The sequence below is a fragment of the Physcomitrium patens genome, chromosome 5 (assembly GCF_059467195.1).
Source record: "Physcomitrium patens ecotype Gransden chromosome 5, ASM5946719v1, whole genome shotgun sequence".
NCBI lineage: Eukaryota > Viridiplantae > Streptophyta > Bryopsida > Funariales > Funariaceae > Physcomitrium > Physcomitrium patens.
In genome coordinates, this window is record NC_143414.1 from 3,467,894 (window position 1) to 3,491,220 (window position 23,327).

The 23,327-nt window shown below is 33.0% G+C and overlaps 3 protein-coding genes across 4 annotated transcripts; 2 read left to right on the plus strand and 1 right to left on the minus strand.

The window, feature by feature from the left end:
• Positions 1–656: 656 nt before the first annotated feature.
• On the plus strand, positions 657–4,002 carry LOC112282025 (mannan endo-1,4-beta-mannosidase 8). Of its 2 annotated transcripts, XM_024519141.3 has the most exons (6): positions 657–1,240; positions 2,087–2,281; positions 2,422–2,544; positions 2,686–2,897; positions 3,053–3,555; positions 3,667–4,002. In XM_024519141.3, exons 1-5 carry the CDS (start codon positions 974–976, stop codon positions 3,522–3,524), a joined length of 1,269 nt encoding a protein of 422 aa, XP_024374909.1. In that variant the 5' UTR covers positions 657–973; the 3' UTR covers positions 3,525–3,555; positions 3,667–4,002. The 2 variants fall into 2 exon arrangements, with proteins under 2 accessions (XP_024374909.1, XP_024374910.1); XM_024519142.3 differs by lacking the exon at positions 2,422–2,544 and having other exon boundaries at positions 677–1,240.
• On the minus strand, positions 3,976–5,397 carry LOC112282026 (mavicyanin). The gene is made up of 3 exons (XM_024519143.3): positions 5,261–5,397; positions 4,760–5,026; positions 3,976–4,615 (listed from the first exon to the last, which is right to left on the minus strand). The coding sequence occupies exons 2-3, from the start codon at positions 4,941–4,943 to the stop codon at positions 4,413–4,415; spliced, it is 387 nt and encodes a 128-aa protein (XP_024374911.1). The 5' UTR covers positions 4,944–5,026; positions 5,261–5,397; the 3' UTR covers positions 3,976–4,412.
• An 11,098-nt stretch (positions 5,398–16,495) lies between these two features.
• Positions 16,496–18,971, plus strand: LOC112282256 (protein-L-isoaspartate O-methyltransferase 1). Its single transcript, XM_024519672.3, has 7 exons — positions 16,496–17,103; positions 17,245–17,387; positions 17,641–17,745; positions 17,893–18,016; positions 18,113–18,184; positions 18,302–18,375; positions 18,478–18,971. The coding sequence occupies exons 1-7, from the start codon at positions 16,884–16,886 to the stop codon at positions 18,559–18,561; spliced, it is 822 nt and encodes a 273-aa protein (XP_024375440.1). The 5' UTR covers positions 16,496–16,883; the 3' UTR covers positions 18,562–18,971.
• The last annotated feature ends 4,356 nt before the right edge of the window (positions 18,972–23,327 follow it).

Sequence of the window (23,327 nt, forward strand, 5' to 3'; positions counted from 1 at the left end):
TACACCTTTTAGTGGTGGGTTTTGAGATGTTTCTTGATTGTTTTGTGGTAATCACATAGCATTGCAAAGCTACAAGTTGGTTGAAAGCTCTTTTTATATCACTTATTGAAAAGAAGACTTGTTGCAACAAGGCTTCTAGTGGTTTCAAAGGGCACCTTGGAACCCTAGAAGAAAAGCATTGGCAATTTGTGTGTGGATCTCCTAAACAGTGATGGTCTCAAGATCAGATGGTGGTGAGGTGGTTTTAGACAAATGTCTAGTATTATTATGCAATGGTGCCACTGCCTTTTCTAGGATATCAAGTCATTGATCATGTGGAAGGACTGCATGCACAAATTGTGCCTCCAAGAACCAAATGGGGAGTGCAAAATGGCAGCAAAAAAAGCAGTGAAAAACACAGAGAGGACCTAATAGGAATTATTGCATAGAGAGGCCAGGTTGAACGCCCCCCTCCGTTCCCAGAAATCTAATCAGCGATTGAGATCAAATCTGAGCGGCAGCTGCGATCCGACGGCCCACGATGGCGGAGCCAGTCGATTGAGTTGGGAGGTTTCTGCGACACTATTGGCCCAGGATCAATGAGCGATGGTGAGCATCGGCAACCAATTAAAAAAACCAAAAAGCGATCAGCGAGCGAAATCCCCATCGATCTTATGAAGCCTGCGAGAGAGCGAGCACACGGGCTCACAAACACGAATCACCCCAATTCAGTGCGGGAGAAGCGGCTTCGATCGATTCAAGGGAAAGGAAGGAAGGAATGAATGAAGGGCAGCAGGAAAGATCACACAGAAGAACTAGAATCTTGAGTCAGTGAAGCACTCAATAATTTGCACAGTGTTCGATAGAAATCCATCCATCAGGCTATCGGGAGTCAAAGGTTGTGGTGTATGTGGTGAAGAGGCAGCATGATTGTTGGTGAATGGCGATTGAGTAGTTGTAGATTCGACAGGTTTTGGACGGGGATTGTGTCGCCATGGCGATGCAATTGGTGACCTGGGAGTTTGTCATGCGGCTCGGAAGTACGTTGATGTTGGAGGGATATCCGTTCTACGCAAATGGGTGGAACTCGTATTGGTTGATGGTGGTTGCATCGGAGTTGAGTACTCGACCGCGAGTGGATGACATTTTGCAAGATGGTGCTGCACTGGGGCTCACCGTGTGCCGCACCTGGGCCTTCAACGACGGCACCCACCTTGCTTTGCAGATGTCGCCGGGGAATTATGACGAGAATGTGTTTCAGGTGGAATTCGGACCTTGCTTTTTGGATCTCTCTCTCTCTCTCTCTCTCTCTCTCTCTTTTTGCTGTTTTGTTCACGCTTCTCCTTGTTGAGGTTAGGTCGTGCAAGGTGTCTGACTATAGAGCTGCATTATTCTCTTTTCACGATCTTGTAAGATGCCAACCTTCTGTTGGTTGTATCGTTTCTCATTTAGATGTTAGTTCTTCGTAGATTTTTGAAATTTGGACATGGATACCCGATTTTGGTTTTGGTTTTGGTTTTGGTTTTTTTTTTTTTTTTTTTTTTTTTCCCCGGTCAATGTTGAATTTATTGGGTTGTTGTTGTTGTTGTTGTTGTTATTGTTGTTGTTGTTGTTTTTTTTTTTTTTTTTTTTTTTGCCACAAACTTTGCTGTAGATAATTGCAGGTGTTGCAAAATGAAGAGCTGTTTATACTGTTTGAAATCGGGAATAGACTCTTACAATGTGCTGATGGAGTCATCTGTAGGATAACAAACAGGGTCACCAGTTGTTAGTTGTGCCAAGTATGTGCGTGATTTCCACCAGCTCTGATGAAACAAGACGGTGTGTACTTGTTATCTCCGTCAGCATTGGTTGCTGAAGCCATTCATGTCACAGTGATATATGAGCATGAACAATTTTGTATTTTATTTGTGTCGTCCGATTTCATATACAATCATTTCCAATTTCCTACCGGCTGTACTGTCCCAAGCCGCGAAGTGAGTAACCGTTCTTTTCCCAGGTATAGAATAGCCGTTACTTTCTCGGTTGTTAAAAATTCGTGAAAATGATCTGCACCTAGGTTTAATGCCAACACCTAGTGACGTTGTGGGGATGGCGGATGAGACAGGGGTTAGATTACGCGATATATCAAGCTCAAAGGAACGGAGTGAGGTTGTTGCTGAGTCTTGTGAATAACTGGCATGACTACGGTGGCAAGGCCAAGTACGTTGCGTGGGCCGAAGCCGAAGGGGAGGATGTTGCCGATGAGGATGACTTCTTCCGAAACGCCAAATGCCGGCAGTATTATAGAAACCATGTGAAGGTAATTGATGAACTTGAAATTTGCACTTTTATGTACCCAATGGAAACTGTAATCCAAAGTTGCTGTAATTTCTTGCCCTCTCTCGTTCTTTCGTAGTGAAGTGTTTTTGTTTCCGAGTTATCCAGTTTTTGGCGTGATAGGCTGTATTAACCAGAGTCAACACTTTCACTGGAGTGGCCTACCGCGATGATCCAACAATCTTTGGTTGGGAGCTCATGAATGAGCCCCATTGTAAATCCGATCCATCTGGAGAAACATTGCAGGTTCCTATTTTTTGCTATATTTTTTGCTGTGCTTCTTCTTGCTTGATTATCAATGCTTTTGCACGCAAGTGTGTTATTTCTCTTTCAATGCTGTCTACCTATGAAAGCGTTGAAATTCGCATTTTTTGATTATTGCCGCAGAGATGGATTGGAGAAATGGCTGCATATGTGAAGACTCTAGACAACAAGCACCTCTTGACAGTCGGTACGGAGGGCTATTACGCATCAGACAGCATAGGTTGCAGCAGTTCAAACCCACATAATTACTGTGGCACGATGGGCACTGATTTCATCCGAGACCATCAGTCACCATACCTTGATTTTGCAACTGTCCACGCGTACCCAGACCAGTGGTAAGGTTACTGTGTATCTTTTGAAAGAATTGTAATATTCATCTTAGACGTGCTGGCTTGATAATGCACAACCCTGGCTGTCACTGTCCTTTCAACTTTCTGAGGGATGGAGTTTTCTCAAAGGACAGACGAGATAATCATTGATTGGTTGCCAGGCTATCAACTGAGGATTATGACGAGATGCTGGAATTTTTCGATCGCTGGGTGAGAGCTCACATCGTGGACGCTGAGAGGGTTCTCCGCATGCCGGTGCTCTTCGCCGAGTTTGGCTTATCAGATAAGAACTCTGGCTTCACCAAAGAGAAGCTGGAGGTGTTCTACAGCGTAGTCTACGACCAATCATACGAGAGTGCGCTGAATCATGGAGCTGGAGCCGGAGCTCTGATGTGGCAGCTTCTTCCTGCTGAGATGAGCGACTGGAACGATGGATACAGCATCGAGCCGTCTTGCGGCTCCTCCATTTGCAACATGATGTTACTTCAGTCTGCGAGGCTGAAGGCCTTGCATAAGCCCGTGTGTAGTGCCGACACGGGCCCGTATATGGACATCTTCGGCAATAGAACGTCACCCAATCCGCACATGGTCTCGAATTTGTTCCAACAAGGCCTGAACCAGATCTTTACGTAGTACAGTAGCTCTAAGAATATTCAATGAAACGGTAAGTGTTCTCAGTTGAAATCATTGCAGCTCGAGTACGTCAAGTTACTATTTGGGAACTGGTTTCGTGGACAAAGATTTTGGGCAATAACCATGTCTGTTGTGGACGCAGTGTGATTTGAAGAAAGCTACTACCTAGTGCAATCAGCTACAGAAGATGGACGTAGTTATAAGCGACATAATCGAGCATTCCATACTGGTGTAGCTGCACAATCATCCTCGTAGCGCATGGATGGCCAACAAGGACTAGATGAGAATCGACTAGGTACCTTATCGTGACCTTCCTTCTGGATGACTACGCCGAGTTTGCTCAGCCCCATCAGAGAATAACTTGCAAGTGCCGCATTTAGAGTTCACTTATTTTATTAACACTTAGAGCTGGCATTCTACGATGTATCTTTGAACTTGTAAAATCAATCAATAAAATTGAAGTGGCAACTTTATTGCAGCAACGATCATACAAATGACAGTGCAGCATTTCTTTGGCCTGTGTTCAGGCTCGATTTTTTTTTTTTTTTTTTTTTTTTTTGAAATGATCCTTCTACTTTATGCTGCAGATGTCTCACCTTCCAAATCGGATCACCATATTTCGAATTCACACATTACACAAATTACAAATCTGTTAAATTTGAAGTCTCTACGAAATTTACAGTCATCGCCGTGTCTAGGATGTATTGTACTTGCCGCTAACTAGTCTCCAATATACACTGAAGCCACAACACTAAAGATCCAAGTGGGAGCCCATAGTTTATTTTGAATAGCAGGATCTACAGCCTAAAACGTGTATTAGTAGTACAAGCCAACCCTTCCCTCGAAATTCAAGTTTCTGCATTCTTCTTGTGACCCGGTTATGGAAGTTTAGGTCACAGTGAGAGCAACTTTCATGCCGTAATCGCAGTGGCCCTTGATACCACAGATGTAATAGTATGTGCCTGGCCTAGGAAGGTTCACGATTACCTTATTTGCATTGTACAACTGCATGGGTCGAGTTACAGTGCAGGCATCGTAGTCGGAACGGTCTACTTGCACCACATTATGCGTTCCAGCGATGTACTCGAAAGCTGCAAAACATATCACTCTATAGTTAATTTGCTATGCTGTATCCACAACAGGAAATTTCTTTGGTGAGCTACAAAGCACACAGGCTGCAAAATCATTTGAGAGATGTGCTGGAAAACCATGAGGTGCAGGTTTAGGGTTCTTACAGAGGGAGTCACCAACATGGAAGGCATTTTGAGCAGCCCAGTTTGCAAAATACTCAGCTCCTTGGTTGGGGGGATAATTCCATCCTAGCGCGCCTCCTACTTTGTGCTCTACTGCGAATGTGTCTCGCGCCGCCAGGAGCACCACTGCCAACATCACAGTGACTACCATGGAATACGATGTCATGGTCTCGATCAAATTGAAATCACGTCCAATTCGATGTACCCACTTCAGTCCTCTTGACCTCGTTATGTATTTGTCTTTTGCTTCTGTAAACGACATCCACTTCATGAGCTAAAATGCAACAGAAGTCTCAGAGGTTCCGCGTCTACATTTCTGCCAACTCTTATGTCTATTACACCACAACATTCGAAACAGGGAGAAGTGCACTTCCTGCAGTTCAGAATTGTTGCGACCTCACAAATATGAAACAAACCCGTAGAACCTTTAATCCAAAACAGTATTACGTCGCGAAGCAAATGTAGACATATTCAGAAGCTTACCTGGACTACAACAATCCTGGCTAAGCTCACATACAGGTCACAGGTTGCAAAAGAAGCAACCACTGTCATGTGGATAAAAAAAATAACAAACAAGAGATGCTTGGAGTGGCAGGAAGAGTTCGATGAAGAGAGTGAAGCCACGACGTTGCATCTTATAGGAAAAAAATAATAAAATAACAAAAAAAAAAAAAAAAAAAAAAAAACGCCACGCAGTATCTCTGGAGTTTCATATTATTGAAACACTGGTTACAATCTCGTGAGATTGTGATCCTGTGTTCACATTGCTCTCAACTGTGTTTGCAGATAATGTACAGTCCTTGAAATGGGGTGCAGATACTCTAACGTAAGAAGAAACATAGTTAACTGTTGTGGTTATATAGCAAAGGAAAATTTGGCTATTTTGACATCACCCTGCTAACAAATTAGCAAACTCATACAGCTCTTTTACATATCTCTGCATCGACTTCTATCTAACCACAGAAGAAGTGTAATAAATATCTATGAATTTAGTATAAAATGGTCACCACTGTCAAAAGACAGCCAGTTGGTCTTTTTTTTACTGATTATTTTTTGTTCTACTGGTGATCAAAACCATAAGAAAGATGGGTGGAAACACTGTCATGTATTTGTGGAAACACTGTAAATTTACATTTCGAAAGTACCAGGCATCGTTGTCCTCAAAGGTACACAGTGACATATCAACAAACATTGATGAAAAGCCGTCAAGTATCTTGCTCAAAATTTAATGGACAAGGAAGGGAGCGAGAGCACCTCAAGGAAGCAAGGACAAGGGAGCAGTGATTGTTGCCATGCTCGCTCGTTATTTTCAGTACCAAAACGCACATGATTCTTCAGAACTTTTTACAGTTTGATGCAATTGTTGCATCTGATTGTGTGACCTCTGTTAATGACAGATATTTCAGGCATTCTGGAATGGCGTTGACAACAGTCTCACTCTCGCACACACACAGCAGGGTGTGGACTACATTCTGCTTCCGAACATGTACTCTGACACTGGCATGTCCTATTTATTATTCTAGTTGTTTTTAATTTTGTTTTTAATTTTTATATTTATGTGCTTATTCCAATAAACAGTCTTTCTGTCATAAAAATCTGATTTGTATAAATCTGTTCGTCTACGTTTATATTTAAGACATCAATTCATCAGTGTTTTCTTTTGTTAAAAGTAGTTTATAATTGATTCAAAAGTAACAATCTTTTTGGTAGAATACATATATATGTATATATATATATATATACACACACACACACACACATATATATATATATATATATATATATATATATAATTTTAAATTATAATAATAGTACACATGTATAATGGATTGTATGTGAAAGATAAAATCTATTTTTTTTTATATTTTAATTTTTGCATACAGGTATTTTGTTTCAATTTTAAATAAATAAATTTTTATTAAAGGTATATCCAAAAAAAAAAGTAATTTTTATTCATTATTCGTTACAGATTGTTCTTATTATTATTTTTTATTATCATAAGCTGTATTGGTGAAAGTGTATATCAAAAGATGTCCAACTGTGCAAGCTTTTTTAAAATCCATGCTTCCTAAGAAGAAGAAAAAAACATACTTTCACAAGCACATGAATTGAAAAATAATAATCAAAACTACATGTTTGATTAATTTAAGTGCCTATTTTGTTATTAATGGTTAGATTGTTGTACTGGTGGAATAAATTAGAATTTTGCACATGAATTTTATATTTGACAACTACAACATATATTCATCAAGCTAATGTAAATGCTTGTAGATTTCTAATTTCGTGTGTTCAAAGTTCATGAAAGTAAGAGGAGCGCATATGTTAGCCCTTGTACATAATTTTAATATCTCATGGCAAATTTGTCATGTGGATAAGATACTATTTAATAATTACACACAAATAGATTTACATACTTCAATTATGAAAAATTAGGTGAGCACACATAGTTTCCTTTAAAAAAATCTACAAAGATCTCATACTTCATATAAAAAAATCAAAATACATACACTATAAATAATTATCAAGCCAAGTATGTAATTTTCAGAGTGACGTTCTCAGTTTGAATATCTTAGTTTATGATTTGTCCTCATTTATGTTGAAGTTGGCATGACACTGTCATGTGTACCTTATCACAGTATTTATAACATTGATAACCTTTAAAATGATCACCATGCACACAAGAAGATTATTGTGGAATTTCCGAAGTCATTTTGAATAATATGAATTGCAATATCAACATTAACAAACATCAACTCATTTAAATACAATAAAATATATTGAAGAATATATTCTTTGACTGTGTGTAAATTCTGTTATAGAAATTTAATTACCTCTAATAGCTGGATAAATTTGCAGATCATTTCGTTGTTTGAAATTTTATTCCATACAATGTAGATTTAATAAATAATTGTTTTACTACATACAAAAGTTGGTGCTCAAATTTTCAATTCTACAATGTATTTGGATGATTTAATCAGTTTAAAGCTTGTTGAATGTTTGAATTGTTTTGTATTCAAATATGAAAGTGTTATCAAATAATTCTTAATTATGTCACTTTTGTAATAAACAATAAGTGACGAAATTAGAATTAATAGTAAAATATATTATATCAAACAAATAATTGATAATTTTAAAAAAATAGGCTCATAATAAGTTTAGCTAGATATGTATTTGATGTGTAACCCAAATGCAGAATAAGAAGTTATTGGATTCAGATAAAATTCAATACTAATAAATAAACATATATATATATATATATATATATATATATATATATATACTTATATTTATAATATTACCTCAATTTACATCCTATAATAGAAGTTATGGTAGGTTATAACACAGCTACATGGTAATGTCATCAATTTGCACACCTTATTAATCCTACATAAACTTTAAGGATTTAAAAGACATACTAAACCAATGCCCCGTGAATAATTCTCATGTATTCACTTATTCCTCCTTTAGGGTTTAGGATAAGTAAAGGAACTATAGCTATGGTGAAGACTCATGTACTTCACCAACTTCTTGAAGTACTTATCAAGTGCTCAAACAATCCTTGTTGAACGAGGCAAGGTTGAGTTTGGCCTTGAATAAACACCATGTTTAGTCACTATCAACAAGACCTTTAAAAAATGTAATGAATATAAAGCAATGGATAATAATAAACTTTAGGAAAAAGAACCATAGAAGGTCTATTTTCTAGAAGTCTAAAAATCTCATATTTTCTAATGGTTGGTTTACAAAATGTGTTTCTCACTACAAGTGAAAATTTATTAAAATGCATAAGAAAGCAAGTTTTTATTTTATTTTATTAGGATATAACCAATGTGGCTATGCTTTACTTGTGTGTCCATCTTGCCAATTATAAAATCTTTGATATGTATAATTTGGGTGAAAAAGAACTATTTTACAATATAGTGTCAAATAAAGTAATTTCTTGAAAACAAATTTTAAGCTATAAAAAAATATAATTACAATTTTATTTATTTTGAATAAAAATAAAAGTAATATTTTTTATTTTATTTTATTTTTTGGCTTTCTAAATAACCCTTTTTGTTTTAACCACCTCAAAAGCAAGGAATTCAAGTTTTATTATTGCTCCAATAAAAAAACTTTGATGATTAGAGATTTCTTCTGAGAATGATAAAAATAATTTGATATAGAGATTGTTAGGGAAAATCAGCACATTGTTTTGCAAAAAGATACTTTGCCTTCATACATCACAAATTATTGTCCAACACCAAACACTAAAATTTTCACACTTTCTGTCAATTAAATTTTAAGGATTCACCCTAAAGATATAAGGACAATTATTGCTTTTAAGCAACAACCTTTGTGCTTTTACTTGCATAATGCAATTGACCATAATAAATTTTGTTGCGTTGTAACAAAACTATTAGACAAAAAATCATACAAAGTTGAAGGTCAGTAAGGATTTTTATGTTTTTAAAAAATATACTAATTAGATCTGAGTCATTTTTTTGTAAATTCGTATATAAATTAATTTCCAATATGTTTTTAAATTTTGAGAGCTAGTGAAAGGTGTAAAAAAGAATTGAAAAAGAACTTGTGGATGTAGAAAGTCCAACAATTAAGCAAATTAAGTGTATTTTCTTTTAAACTTTAGATTCAAATCTTTTCAAAAACATTATGCCATTTTTCAACTAAAATATTGAGAAGTGTATAATACTTGGATAAAAATCAATAGTTAATTTAATATTTACCTAGGTTTTAAATTAGCTTTAGAATTTTGTAAGGATTTGAATTTTATTTAGGATTTTCAATGATTTCATTAGAATCTAATTATGATAGTTAAGATTTTATTATGATTTATTGAAAATTATGAAGGATTTTTATTTGTATTGATTAGAATTTAATAAGATATATTTAGATTTTATTAAAAATTAATAAGATGTATGTATGATATTTGGGATTTCTTTAGACTATTCAAGATTTTTAAAAAGGTCTTTGTAAGCACCTTATGTATTTTTTTTTGGATTGTAAATCTATTTTAAAGATAAGTTGAGACCCTTCTACATTCAGGTATATAGTGCATTTTTTAGCCTATATTTACACAAGACAACATTGCAACAAATTTTTGCATGTTAAAAGTTGACCAATTTTTAATAATTCTTCAACTACATGTAGCATGGAATGAAATCTCACCAACTACATTTAAGCATTCTTTTTTGCTACACCAAGCTCTTTGTGTGTTTAGATTAAGTCACAAAAGTAACATCAATGAAAGAATAGTGGAGGAAGAGCTATTAATTACACTTAAACATCTTTCATAGCAAAATCAAATGTAAATAGTTAATCTTCTTAATCCAATCAAAGAAAATAAAATAGTACATATTGAACTAGAAGACCATGTGATGATTAAGCTTATTTTCCAACATGAAGATAATCAATGCAAAGAAATCTCTATTATGCTTAAAGGAGAGCCAATGCCAACATCTTTTGTGCATATAAAGAATATTTACCAACTTCCAATTATTAATTCCATGCTTAATATTGCTTACCAAAGTGACTATATTTTTTACAAAAAACTTTGCAATATTCAACATCAATCATGTATATGTATTTCACAACAAACTACCCTTGATGTATTGTTAGAATAATTGCTTATCATACAATTTGCCCTTCACTTCTCATTCTAACTTTCTTTTTTTCCACTAACTTATATTCTCTAGTTATAGCTATAACTTACAATGTAGTAGAAATATTACTTAAGTACCAGAGAACCATTGTGAATTTTTATGTTATTTAACTCAAGAAAAAAAGTCTTGATTCAAAAGGTCTCTTGTAGTTATCTATCATAGTAGTAGCTTCAAATTAATAAATAAAACTTAGGCATTAAAATATGTACGTACATATTTGAAGATTATTAATATTAAGAACATAAAAATAATTAATCATTCATTAAATTTTTTTTTCTTCTATGGAATTAATTTTTATTATAAGTAATAATAAATTGGTGTAAAAAACTATAAAAATATTTTATTAGTTTATTTCAAAGTTATAAATACAAAATAAGTCTTTAAACTTTGAAGAACATATATACACATAAAATAATAAAATAAAACATTAAAAATAATAATAAAAAAGTTTCAAATATTATCTAAATAATAATTGTGTTTTCTGAATATTTCATTTCAATTATTTATCATTTTTATTTTTTAAAAATTCAAAAACTTAAAACAGCAAAAAAGAATTCATTTCATAGTAATTTTTAAATTTGATTTTTTTTCAATTAAAAACCATTAATAGAGCTTTGTAAATTCAACCATAAGCAACTACATGTAAGAAGTCTCTCAAAGATATTGTATTTAATATTTCATTGTCATATAGTATTTTTAAAGTTTTATTTTTTTGAATTATATTTTTTTCTAAAATTATATACATATATGTATATTATTTAAAGATATTATAAAATGATAAAGTAGATCAAAAAAATAAAAATTATTTACTTTTCTTGAAAGTTTATATTAAATTTTATATCCTTTTTATTTTTATGTTAAAAGCATATACATTCAAATATTTTTAGCAAGAAATATTTATAAAGCTTTACAAATTTAAGTATAATTTATTTTCTTATATTTAAAAAAGACCATTTAAAAACAAAAAAACAAAAAACAAAAAAATTGGACTTTATTGACTTAAATACTACACAACATTATTTATTCATAACTTAAATTATATGCTCATAAGTTAACATCTTGTCTTCTTATTGTCTATTATATAAAAATATATTATCTAATCCTTAAGAATATACAATTTAGCTCTTAATATTTTTCATAAAATTATTTGATACAAATGTCATATGTATGCACACACACACACATATATATATGTAAATTTTCCTTCCATTAATTAATCTCCAAAAATGTAATAATCTTTAAAAATTAATAAAAAAGTTAGGAACTTACTTTGTTAGATGGTGATAATTAATACCATATAATTTCTAATAATTGATTGATTTATATTGACTACAAAAAAAACCAACTTAGATTGTAGGGTGTTAGCAAGGATAATTCCCATTATGCTTTTGATGCACCATTTTTGGTAACTAATAATCTTTAATAATTAATTTTTTTCTACAGTTGATAATATTAATTAATGGAATATATATATATATATATATATATATATATATATATATATATATATATAATAATTTTAAAGGCTTTGGTTTATAAATAAATTATTAAATTAACTACCATATTAGAAATATTACAAAAAATAAAAATAATTTTCAATCTTAAAAATGTGATATTTAATTAAAAAAGAATGTAAATATTTGTGTATATCATTGATAAAAAAATAAAAATAAAAATTTTAAATGTAATATCAAAAAATTAGTTTTAATAAGTGATTTTCTTAACAAAAAATAAATAAATTCCAAATAAGGACTAAGTAAAAAATATTATTATATATTTTTTTTGTTAATATCTTTTTTAAAAAAAAAATAAGATTTCATTATTAAAAAATTTCTACATGAAATTTTGGACCAATTATATGATTTTAAATAATCTTTATAATAATCTAAACTTTCTTAAGATGAAGAAAAATCTAAATTTTTTTGAGTATAATCTTGACATAGAAATACTTAAAATTTCTCAGTCTTCATAATGCTAATATTAGTTTCAAGCATTAATCCAATTAATAAAAAAAGACTATTCTATAAATCTATTTTTAAAGTATAAAATTAAGCCAAGTTAGATTTTTGATCATACCAACAAAATATAGCAATAAAATTTTAATTAAGTAGACTCATCCATTTTTCGATAAATATTAAAAGATAACATATAATACACAAAATATCTAAGTTTTTTTTTTTTTTTTCAAAATTAATATTAAATTATTAATTTTTTTTTATAGAATTCATTTCTAGAAGAATAAGTTATATTATAAACATAAACTAAAGTATAATTTCAAAAATCTGTTATAATTTTTTTAAATTATGTAAATTTTTATATCATTCCTTATAGACCTTTAGAAGTACCTAAAAGTTTCCAAAGGATTCCATATTCTCTAAAAGCTTCCATAATCTTTTGTTTTCATTAAAGACTTTACATAATTTTTCAAGTTTTTTAAAATATAATATTTATAGTTTTAGAATAATCCTAAATTCTTAGTAATTCTTCTTGAAATTTGTACAAAACCTAGTTTCTATAGTAATATAAAAAATTAAGACAAGGGATGTATATATTTTCTTAATAAATGTGTCAAGAAATCAAATTTTTTTCTTGTCCTTAAGCTCATATTTGAGCTTTATTTTAATCTATCATCTTATTTTGATGATACTTATTTGTCTTTTAATTCCTTATTTTGTTATGAAAAAAATCAAAAAAATATAAAAAATAATTGTAGAAGTAATACTCGTTTATATATATATATATATTTGACATTCATGTAAAATAGTTTTTTTTAAGGGTTTCATGATAAAAATTTATTTGATTTGATGATTTCATGCATAACCAAATTTTCTGAGTAGAGTTTGTGAAAATAAAAATAAAAATCGATCATACTATTTTAGATATGTTCGGGAAGACATTAATAACTCGAGCTAATTGTTTTGTTTCGAAATGAGTTTTGCTTGAATGAAAACAGGTTTACGAAAATATACATGACAAGTATATTCTCTCATTCGGCAGCTGCTCCGTGAATATTCCATCATCTGTCAGCAATTTGACCTCCAGCGGCGGTTTCAGGATTCCTCTCCATCACATAAAATAAATAGTTGAGCCTTCCTTCAGCTGTTCGAGATCGATTCATGGCTGTGCAGATCATTAATTCCATTTCCTGCTGTACACAAATCTGCATGCTCCGTGTTGCTGTAAACAGTAGACAGACCCACTTGTCTATCTGTGTATCAGCGAACGCATAACGCCCCAGTCGAAGAATTCACGCTGTCAGTCTGCATTCTTTTGCAGATGTTGGTCGGCATTTCAAGGGAACGGTAGTCGACTGCTGCGTTGAAGAGAATTCTGCCGACCATTCTGTAATTTATCTTGTCCTCAAGGGAGAGCATGGCACTATAACACGAGAAGGTAGAGAAGCAGTGGATCTGATGTAGTTTGTTGAAACTGCCGCAACGTTTAGATCCATGAGATCGGGATGCTTTGAACGATGCAAACTATCTCTTCACACCAGCATATCGACTCCCGACAGTGAAAATGCTGTCAGATGGCACAATCCCATTGCGAGATTCAACCGATTTCAGGAAAATCAAAGTATAGCAAAAATAATTTAGAACCTTGATATAGGTCTGATCACAGTGTTGCTTACGTGTAGCTATGAATCATGCACAAGTTAAGAATGGCGTTGTGAAGGCGCCAGGAGGGGTGTTTGCCCGCCACTCGGCAATCTTGGTGCACTGCAGACCCCGCTGCAGTGCCGAAGCACCTCGATCCAGTGGGGCAGTGGTAACGGTTTTCGCGACAAGCGATGGAACGAGGGGACAGCTGATAGGCCGCATGATGTGGCCCCCACAGTAATGTCATGGACGAATCCCCTCAATCTCAGATAAGGAAACAATACCATGCATTGGACCCCACCTTGGGTAAATCAGCGTTTGCCCCCTACTCTAAGTTTAGCTTGCGCCTCCATCCTTGCTGGCTAGGTCCCGCTAGTGGTCGAGCACTAGAGCCAGTGACAAACCTGACTTTTGCCATATTTCAGTTGTCCCACATTTCCACCCCTAGGCGTTTGTCTTTTTCTGGGCTAGGTCTCCTTGCAGTGACAGCGACAACAGCTTCGTCGAGACTTCCGTACTAAACAGAATGGCGTCTGGAGTGGATAACAGGATAACAGAACAACAGAATGTTGGATATGATGCCGTTTTCTCTCCGAGAAGTTTGTGGGAGCGACCTCGAGACTGAAGAGAACGTGGCTGTTGGCGGTGCCAAGTGGATGGAAGCCTAGCAGACGAGGGGAGATCATGTGAGAAGGTGGAGGCGAATATAAACCGAAGCGAGGGCTGATTTACAGGATCATGTCACACCGAGCAGTGACATCAGTCGAGACAGACTGTGTTCTTTGAATGGCTGTGCCTCGTCACACTGCAAACCAGCCTGACTGAGAAAAGTGCATCAATCTACGTGCTGTCTAGAAAAAAAAACAACCTTCCCGATTGCAGCTTAATCGCGCCTGCTGCCGACGAGAGAGGGCAGTGGGAAGGGATGATATCCGAGGCACTTAGTTAGTTGTCAACCAGCATTTTACTTCAAGGTTTGCAGCATCTTTTAAAAACGGTGAGTATGCGCAACCCCATGACTGCATGTCTCGAATTATTCTCCCAACCTTCTCGCCAATTCACTCCACGATTATGAGTAAAATTCTCCACAACCACTAATCTATGGTAACAATTCAGATTGATTCTGCCATTCAGAGGGATGTGCTTGAATCTACACTGTTAAGCTGCAAGTTTCTCTGATTCGCAAATCTGCACTATTCAGATTTTCCCGGGTAAGATTTTAGCCACGAGTGTCCACAACAATTGCCTGAATTGGGCAATTGTTGTGAAATCTATTTTGATAGTCATAGCGTGGTTAAGCAATCGGATGCCAACGTGATCCAGGCAGTCTTTTTTCATGGAGGAGTTCAAGGTGAACTGAAATGAGTCCTTTTTCACATTCATTTTCTCTCACTTTGGGGTTCATTAAAATCATTTTCTCTCGCTAATGGTTTTAAATAGGATTAGCCATTAGTGAGAGAAAATGATTTTAGCCATGAGTGTATTACACGACTTTCAAAACCATGATAAAAAAAAACAAAAAAAACAAAAAAACAAAAAAAACGTAATAAATATCACTGTTGGTTTTTGTCAATCTCGTGTTCAATCTAAAAACGTGTATTCTATAAAACAATTATATCTAAAATTTATAACGACATGTTACTGATATTTTCAAGTAGGTTATTTTCCATTTTATCTATAATAAATATCAAAATTATCATTGCGCACACATGTAATCAATAAATATATATATATATATATATATATATATATTTCAACTTCTAAATCACATCAGTTTCACTAATTCATACAATTAAATATATATATTTATATATATTTGTATTCATTCACTATATTTCTGTGGTGATTTATCGTACTTTCAACGACCACGACATTCAAAGTCAAAATTTCCAAGAACATATAAAAAAACAAAAAAAAAAACAAAACAGAAACAAAAACAAATCATGTCTTTCATGAGCAACACAAAATATGCCTTAGCTTATGTCCTTTCAATATCCACGAACATTTTTCCAGAACCACCAAGTTATGAATTCAAACATGGTGAAACATTCATCAATAGAAATAATCACACAAAGAAAGAAAGAAAATAACATGCAAAAGGGTGCACGCGGTGTGCTCGGAGAGTCCTGGAAAGGAAAGAAGAAAAATCTCAGACAACAAAACAAAACAAGGAGATGCTTCCAAGAAGGAGGAGGAGGAATGGCGCAGCCAAGCAGGGCATAGTATAACATAATAACATAATCGCCCTCCTCCGCAGCAGCTGCTACTGCTACTGCTGCTACTCTTGGTCCCCCGGCGGAAAAGTGGGACCCACCCTCACTCCATCTACAACAATTTCACAATCTGGGGCTGCAGCACTGGCACTTGTGGCACCTCATTTCCTTTATATATATATATATATATATATATATATAATCTCTATAGTCCCCATTCCCGTTGACTTGTCTTGTCATTGTCTTGTGCTTCCATGCCATAGCCCTTTCCTGCTTGATCTTTGGCCTCATTTCCCTCTTTCCAAGACCCTCTCTCACTCACACTTGTCTGAAAACTTCGCTCTCTCTCTTCTCTCGCTCGCCGTGGGTTCTGTGTCAGTGAATTATCTAGCTTTGAGTCCAAGAGGTTGCAGTTTGTTGCAGAGCTGTGGAATTGTGGGATCAAGCACCGGGCGGGTCTACGTGACGTGGTGTGCTGAACTGGATCGTGCTTGCAAAGGAGGGCTGTGTCCAGGGGTATTCGTTGTAGTTCGATTTTCGGCACCATTTCGAGAAGGTCTAGAGCTGTGGTCGTCGCAGGTGGTTGGTGTGTGGGTCACCGGAGAGTGACCGAGTTGTGAATTGTAGCTAGATGCCTGCCATGAGTTTAGTTGCGGGGGGACGAAATGGTGGCGAGCAGGTGCAATGCGGTGGCCCTATAAAGGGTTGCGGCAAGCCGTTACCCAGAGTTGGAAGGAAATCAGCTTGTGCGGCACCGGGTACTTACCCACCGGCACCGACGTGCCCCGGGGATGCAATGCAGTGGCACTGCCATGGGGCTAACTACGAGGAGCTTGTCTCGAATTTGCAGAGTTGGTTCCATGTACCCTCTCTGTATTAGCAGTGTAGAAGTTCGTGCAGTCACCTGGTTGCTTGTGGCCTCAGACTTTTGTGATACTCAACACTGAATGCTGAAGCTATTTTATGAATTGTCCTTCATCTCTTGTTTGCAGATCGTGGAATTTTGACTTCGTTGGATGCGGCGGCTGCAATGTCCAAGGTCGACCGGAAGTTGTTCGTGCCAACCACGGGCTTCGCTTACAACGACGTCCCTCAGGTCATCGGATATGGGGCGACAATCTCTGCTCCTCACATGGTAAGCGATCCCATCAAGACTGTATTCTCGAATTATTGTTTTCATACAGATTCTACAGTAACCAGTATGAGGAGAAGTAGAGTCGACGATATCGTATTTTCGGAAGAAATGTGCAGGTGAATCAGCACTCAGAATAAATTCCCCTCCCTGAATTGCAATTTTGAAGTTTGGTGGCGTTACGGTGCGAACAATTTTTTCTAATAAAAGAAAATATGCTGATGCGATACTGACACCACTGAGAGTTGGTGTACAGCATTCCCATTGCCTTTCTTTGCTGGCGGATTTCGCAAAACCGGGCATGTCAGTTCTCGATGTCGGCTCCGGATCTGGCTACCTGACGGCTGTCTTTGGCCTCATGGTGGGGATTTTCTATTTTATTTCCAGAGAATATTCGGAACATGACTTTGGATGCATATGTATATATAGAAAACAGTCGTGTAAACATTTTCCATGTGTGACTTCCATTTGTAATAAAAACCGTGGGACAAGCTTGGGAATATTGTAGGTTGGAGAGACTGGTCGAGTCATTGGGGTTGAGCACATTCAAGAACTCGCTGAAAGATCAATCGATGCTATCAAGGAGACACCGGCGGGTGAGCTCATGGACAAAGGGAGAATCGTTGTACATGGTAAGGGCCAACTATTTTATATAGCGAAGTTTAAATACTGTCCAACATCTGGCCCCATTCTGACATAGAAAAGAAAATTCTTGACTGTATTTGCAGTTGCCGATGGAAAGCTTGGCAATGAAGAGGGCGCACCCTATGATTGCATTCACGTCGGTGCTGCTGCTCCAGGTTTCTCTCTTAAATACCGGCCTAGTATTACTACATTCACAATGTATTGTAAACTAGCATTTCCTAGTGATGATCTGTATCGAGCACTGAAGGATTTGATCTGATCTATATGTACAGAACTTCCTGAAGCTCTCGTGCAACAACTAAAACCTGGAGGTCGAATGGTCATTCCACTGGGAACAGATAACCAGGTAATTCTAAGCCCTATCAAACTGAGTTCATTGAATGATAAGGTTACGAAAGTTGAAAATTCCTCCGCAACCTAACACTCGGAACCTTTCGTCGGTGTAAAGGATTTGGTGATTATCGACAAACTGCCGGATGGATCGATCAAGAAGACCATAGAGATGGTTGTCCGATACGTGCCTCTCATCTAGAAGCGGAGATTTTTTTTGCCGAAGACGTGTACTCACCCTCACCGTCAACAGTATGCATTCTATTCTAAAGCAATTCTGATCCTATAAAGCTACTAGGTCCAACACGGTTCACATACTCTCTTCTGAAATTAATTAAGAAGCTATGATCGCCTCGGCCCAATAATATAAATACTTCTAAACATTGATAGTGGCAGATCACAGCAATCTGAACTTCTAGCTCTACCATTCCCTGGCTGGATGATCCACTGCAACATTCCCTCACAACTCTGCAGTTCCTAAAGTCTCTCAGCTGTAAATTAGACTCCTTCCATGCCACCCATGGGACAGTTTTTACGGTTGTGAGCTGCAAATTTCGCTGACGACACTCCCTTGAAATCAATAAAGACTACTAGTCACTCATTCACACCTTCTATCACTAGCACATTCTATTATACGCCACAGGAGCTGAAGTCTACTATTTAGTGGTTTGCTGTTTAACAATTTCGGTCGAAGTAGATGCTTTGTAAGGCTTGTTTCATTATTGATTATTGTTTCATTAATGGCAATCCAATATCTGTTAGCACCCATGATCTTTGGTGGTTGTTACATTAGGTTGCAGTCATTGTTAACTATTAGTTCTGGGAAATAAACCAACTTAGGTGGGGTTTAACTTCTGTTGAAATTGGTTTTTTTTTTTTTTTTTTTTTTTTTTTTTTTGCAAACCAGCTTTCTTGGATTATACTAAAGTCTTTCATACTGAAAACTGATTTTTTTATTTTTGTATGCTGTTATTTATTGGTGTTTAGTTTGTTTTAATTTTAGGAATGATGTGAATCAAGTTCCATTTTTTTTTTTCTTTCTTTTTTTGATAACACTTTTTGTATGACTATATTTTGATTTTTTTAAATGATTTTTCTATTCTAGGTTGATTAAAAGTTAAAATATATTTATTATTTAAAAAAAAAGAAATCAAATAAATCATATGTTTTAGAACCAAGTACATTTTTTTACCAATGGTTTATATCATGTTGAAATCTTATAAATAATTAAACAGTGCATGAAATCTTGCTTTAAATTCTATTCATATGTTTAAAGTCTTTAGCAAGTATGCAGTTTATAAAATACAAGGCTTTTAAAATTACTAAAGAATCTTCTTTTCACTATGAGATACTATATATTTGTATATATTTTAGTATGTAGACTTGTTGGCACTTTGAAAATAAAATAAACAGCTTACATAAGTATATGTTTAATATTTTTGTTGCAAAATGTAATATTTAGACTAATTTTTAAATGTACTTTAGAAATAGATGACTTAAAATAATTTAACTTATATTCTAAGTCCACGCAATAAATTATACACTACATTTAGAATTTAGGATTGTCGTATGGCATTGAGTGTAAAAGTCATATGAATCAAATTTTTTGTGCTTGCAAATTGTGTTTGGTAGTTGATCACCATATTCAATATTTGTAGAGAATCGTCTCCCTCCACAATTAGGAAATCAGTCTTGTCATTGTAATCTTCTAGATCTTTTAGTTTTGTAATTAAAATATCTTAAACTAATTTCTTTTGACGGATTTTGACTTTATCTAATTGCTTCATTTAATTACATTTCTAATTTTCTTATTTCTATCTAAGTTTATTTTTTCTATTTTTAATATTATAATAATTTAAAATCTTATATTATTCTTAAACTAAGCTTTATAATAAAAGATATTTATAGATATTGAAATATAGATATATATAGTTATTTTTTATTTATAATAATTTTTGGAACCACATTTTCACAAGAGATTTTTTTTGTCAATTATATCTTTATTATCAGTCTTCTTACAATCTATAAAATTTTATCTTTTTATGTATGTATATAAAATTAATATTTCTAAATAAATATAATTGATTGCAATAAAGGTTTTAATATATAAAATATTTGTAATTCTAAAAAATCCTACATTCTTTGTTAATATTATGGTTGAGTATAATATGATTATTACTAATATTTCTTATTAATATATTTAAATTATATATACATATACATCATATAATTTTAAACATAAATAAATACATATATTTTTATAATAATACAATACATGTTGTAATTAAGCTTTAAAGAATGAAAAAAAATCAAAAGATAATGTATATTTAGTTTGTATTTGGATTGATAAAAGATTGTACTAGAAGTTTTATGAAAAAACATATTTGTAAATAGTTGATTGATCAATAATTTAAAAATATTAATTATTTTAAATTATAAAAAAATTACTATTTAAAATATAAATATATCAATTATATATTATTATTATAAATTATAAAAAATCAACATCAAAATAGAAACAACAACATATAAGCTTTGAAAGCAAGTAAATAAAGTCAATCCTTTAAAAGAGTTAAACCTCAAGAGTGCCATTTTTATAACTAGTAGAAATATTTAACTACTAGCTCAAGCTACAAGCACACCATAAGTTGCTATACACACACCCACACCAAATGGAGATTGATTGGTTGATATTGTGTGAAGGTTGACATCTATAATAATTGTGCAGTCAGGGAGTAGGCCATTTCTTCAAGAAGTCATATTAGTTGTTTATAGAATAGGATTTCTGAAAAAAAACCTCCAAAAACAAAATGATTTTTTTCTCCTAGTCTTGAAGACTTTGTTGAAGAGATTCTATCAAGATGTTAAAAAAATATTCTATGGTTAAGGAAGAAGAAAAGCATTCTAATGCTAAAGATGGAATAAAGCTTGAGATAAGGAATATAAAAAAGCATCACATTGTTATTAAAGAAATAAATTTTAAAGGTGAGGATAGAAATAATACTAAGAATGAAGAAAATGATTACATTAAAAATAATGTCAAGTATCAATTTCAAGACAAAAAAGAGTTTTTTTATACTAAAGATAGAACTATGGAACATAATGTTAAATAAGAGAAAAATCTCAAATCTAAGACTAAAATAAAGTTTAGAACCAATCTTGATGAAAAAGATATAATTTAAGATAGAATCAAGAATGATACTTAAGTTTTCAAAAAGCATGAAACTAAGTCTAAAGAAAAAATATCACTTTGATTCTATTGTTTTATGAGGATGGGACTTCTTCTAAGTAACTGCAATTTATCATTCCTCTTTAATAGAACTATTGTCTTCGTAATCACATTAATACTCTAAGTCTTAGTGGTGGTAGAATGGAGGCCTTTGCCAATAATTTGTCAATACAAATTGATTTCACAAGTTATGTTCTTTAATATTAGTTCAATGTAATTTTAGTATACATTATATATATTTTGGTATATGTATGATTTTAAATATGAGCTTAATTTATTTTATGTAAAATTTTTATTATTAATTCATTGCCATCTATTACATTGTCATTTAATAATATGGTCATTAGGTGAAAGAAAAAATATAGTATTTTATTATAAAAGACTCTATAAAAAGATATAATAGAAAAAATAAGGATAAATGAAAGAAAAGAAGTAAAAACTTTAGTCTTAATGCAAACCTTTTAATAGAAGAAACTTCTATTTATTTTATAGAGGCATAAATGAATCAAATCAAAATAAATAAAATAACTTGATTATTCATTAGAATTTGATTAAAATTTAGGATTCAATTAAGATATGGTCTAAGATTTGATTAGAATTTAGGATTTGATTAGGATTTGATCTACAATTTAATTAGAATTTAGGATTTGATTTAGGTTTGAAAAGAATTTTATTAAAATTTGGTCCAAAATTTGATTGAAATTTGATTAGGATTTGATTAAGATTAGGTCTAAGATTTGGTTAGGATTTAGAAATTTTTTAAGGCTTGGTTATGATTGGTTTAGGACTTTATTAGAATTTATTTAGAATTTGATTAAGATTTGAAATTTGATTAGAATTTGATTAGAATTATTTAATATTTCATTAAGGTTTGGTATAGGATTAGAATTTAGAATTTGATTAGGATTTAATTTAGGATTTCATTAGGGTTTTATTAGAATTTGGTTTAAGATTAGGATTTAAGATTTTAATAGGATTTACTAGGATCTGATTAAATTTTTTTTATAATTTGATTAAGATTGATTTAAGATATTATTAGAATTTGATTAATATTTGTGTAGAATTTATTAAATATTTTATTAAAATTTGATTAGAATTCAATTAATACTTCTATTTTTATTATTTCTTTAAGATTCCTTTGATATTTTTTTAAAATATTATTTATTATATATATTCTTTTAAGATTGATTTTTGATTTTTTTTATGTCTTTTTTGTAAGTTCTTTCATACTTCTTTTGAGATTTAATTAAAGATTGATTAACATTGTATCATAGATATATATCTACTCTAATTGTTACCTAGATAAAATGAATAGATAGAATTACGTAAAAATAAATTAATTTTATAATACCTTCTAGAGAAGCTTCTTAGAAGCTTTTTAGATGATGTTTTGACTTTACATATGTTTGTAGTTGATTTTTAGGTAGATAGTATATAAAGAGGCAAGAGTGAAGCCTTCTTCACTCTTGTCAACTCCTTTCTTGCTTCTAGTCTAGATTCAAGAGTCTCTAGTTTCCTTATCTTTTGACAATAGTCATTCCAATTTTTCTTTTAATATACATATTTCTCTATTTCTATTTCTTTGATAGAGTCTTTTTTTATTTATTTATTTTTATCATGTTCTTATCTTTGACAAATTAACAAGAGTGTACTTACAATATTAGAGTTTTAACGTTTTTTGATTAAGAATGGATTATTCCTTTTTCTTGATAAGACATAAACATATTACAAGTTACAAA